We start from the raw sequence: 2357 nt of genomic DNA on the forward strand, positions 1-2357 counted from the left end.
AAATCCTAGAACCACGTGCCTCCCCCCTCGAATGCCCATCGATATAAATACTCCGAAGGCATTACAGCGATGCAACTCCAGGAGGAAGAGGTAGCTTTGTAAGGCTTCTCCGCCGACAAACTGCCAACTCCCAATGCACATGACACTCCAACTAATTGAGCCATAAATAAGGGCGAGGCTTTATTTCAGGTTTCTGGTTTCAGAGGGTCCAGAAATGTGTTCCTAGGCTGGGGGATCTGGCTGTGCCTCGACCACAAAGTTGTAGACACCATCCTCCGTTTGCATGGGAGCCTGTTGGGTGATTTGGAAGCGTTCCGGTTTTTGGATGGCCTTGAACATGGCCACCACTTGCTGACGCAGGGGATTCAGGGACATCAGAGCGTCCTCGAATTGGACGCCCAGCGCGGGCGGGACATTATCCTTCATATGGGATATCAGATCGGCCAGAACCGCCTCCATATCGGCGCTGTTCTCGCGACCCATCTTGCCATTGAGATAGAGTATGGTTTGTAGGTTGCAGACGAACTCACGGATGCGATCCGATTCTATCTTCAGGGATTTCTCACTGCCGACCGTCTTGAGATCCAGTTCTGCCTGCATGCGACACTTCTGATAGACTTCGCTGGCGGGACGTCCTCCCTTGGCCTCCTGCTCCTCCTCCTGCTTTTGGTACTCGGCCAGGTGCTCGTAAAGGGTGTGCAGCGGTTCCAGGACATCCGAGTTCACCCGATGCAGGGTTATCATATTGGCCGCATAGCGACGCTGGAGTTTCTCCCGTTGAGGTGTCATCTTGGCATCGCGACGACTGCCCGAAGTAGAGGAGTCCTTGCCGCCCTCGAAATTCTCGTTCATTTGTGATATTTCCATCACGGTTTTCTGCTTAACATCCAATAGTTTCCTCACCTGCAGCACCGATTCGAGGAGCTCCTTGGTATACCTCTTATTACCGAACTTCTCGTTCTTGGCCGTCTCCGTTTTGAATGGAGCCGATTTGATGCCGTGCATCATAATGGACAATGGCAGAGTCCTGTTGTCCTGATCCGTATAGAGACGTGAGTCCTGCAGACTGAGCACGGCTGTTGTGCCATTTTTGGAGAAGCGAACCAGATAGCTACTGTCCTGCGGATCGTAGTCCATGACATGGCCAGCGATGATGCCCCTGAGGGAGTGTCCTTGCAGCAGCCCGACGACCTTGGCATCCGGGGCCAGGGGCAGGGGAATGCGCTTGGGCAGCAGCTCCAAGTAGGGACCGTCCTCCTGGTGGTTGAACCGATACTGCTGCAGCTGCCGGACAATGCGACGCGAGCGCTCCATCTCCTGGCGCTCCTGTTCGATGAAGGCTGGCGAGAATCGACGGGCCTTTCCCATGTTCCGGCGCAACAGCTGCCATCCCCTGCGTGGCAGGTAGCGGGTCTTCAGCATCGGACAGCACTCGCATATAAAGCGCTCCATGTCGTAGGAGCAGGCCAGGATCGGTTTGTCCAGAAAGGAGTCCACGAACTCGCACCAGATCCACTGATGTGAGCTGAGTTGCTGCAGGAAGTTGTACAACCTATAGGAGTATATGGGACACATAAGTTCGTAAGCAATTCTAGGGAAGATCGGCTTTATGGATGCCTTTCTTATAACTACTGACCTCTTTCCCGGTATGGAGCAAATGGTATGCGTTTCTTCCTTTTCTTCTCCTTCTTCTTCGGAAGAACATCCATCGTTTTGGTACCATTCTTTTGTTTCAGTCTTCAGCTGACTAGCTACCTCATCTACCATCAAGTTCCGCTTGCTAAAATCAGGTCGCTTCACAAATAAATCATCTTCTTCGCAGTCTTGCTTTGGTTTTTTAGGTTTCTTCTGCTGACGTTGACGAATCTCTGCCATTCTACAAATATTACCAGATGGCCTAAGGTTAATTATATGGCTTATGCATGGATACTCTGCAAGAAATATTAGATTTGCAAAATAATATATATAAAATTCTTACGTTGTCGTGGCCAGCAATCCAATGTTAGCCAGGAACTCTTTTTCTTCGTAGTTTTCAGTTTGGTTTTTTGAGACCTTAATAGTTTGTGGTTCAATTGACATGCTGCAGCGGTCTACTAAGGTTTTTTCTAAAATTATTTTATCAGATGATGTTCCGGAATTAATAATTAATTGACATTTGACATTTGGTCTCTAGACATGCTGGATACCCGCATATTTTAGTAGATAATAATATGGTAAGGTCACATTGTAAATAGTGTTATTTAACACTTAATTGATTATTCAAAATCAATTTTGTAGAATTTTTAGATTGTTAAATAAAAAAATTAAATTAAATCTTAATGCCACAATCGACTGTTCACAATTTTATGTCACAGACC

General features: G+C 47.9%; 1 protein-coding gene across 1 annotated transcript; it reads right to left on the reverse strand.

Moving 5' to 3' along the window:
• Positions 1–215: 215 nt before the first annotated feature.
• LOC119553783 (protein lin-9 homolog) lies at positions 216–2091 on the reverse strand. The gene is made up of 3 exons (XM_037864391.1): positions 1979–2091; positions 1637–1876; positions 216–1552 (listed from the first exon to the last, which is right to left on the reverse strand). Exons 1-3 carry the CDS (start codon positions 2077–2079, stop codon positions 223–225), a joined length of 1671 nt encoding a protein of 556 aa, XP_037720319.1. The 5' UTR covers positions 2080–2091; the 3' UTR covers positions 216–222.
• Positions 2092–2357: the final 266 nt, after the last annotated feature.

Source organism: Drosophila subpulchrella, chromosome 3L (genome assembly GCF_014743375.2).
Source record: "Drosophila subpulchrella strain 33 F10 #4 breed RU33 chromosome 3L, RU_Dsub_v1.1 Primary Assembly, whole genome shotgun sequence".
NCBI classification, from domain to species: Eukaryota; Metazoa; Arthropoda; class Insecta; order Diptera; family Drosophilidae; genus Drosophila; species Drosophila subpulchrella.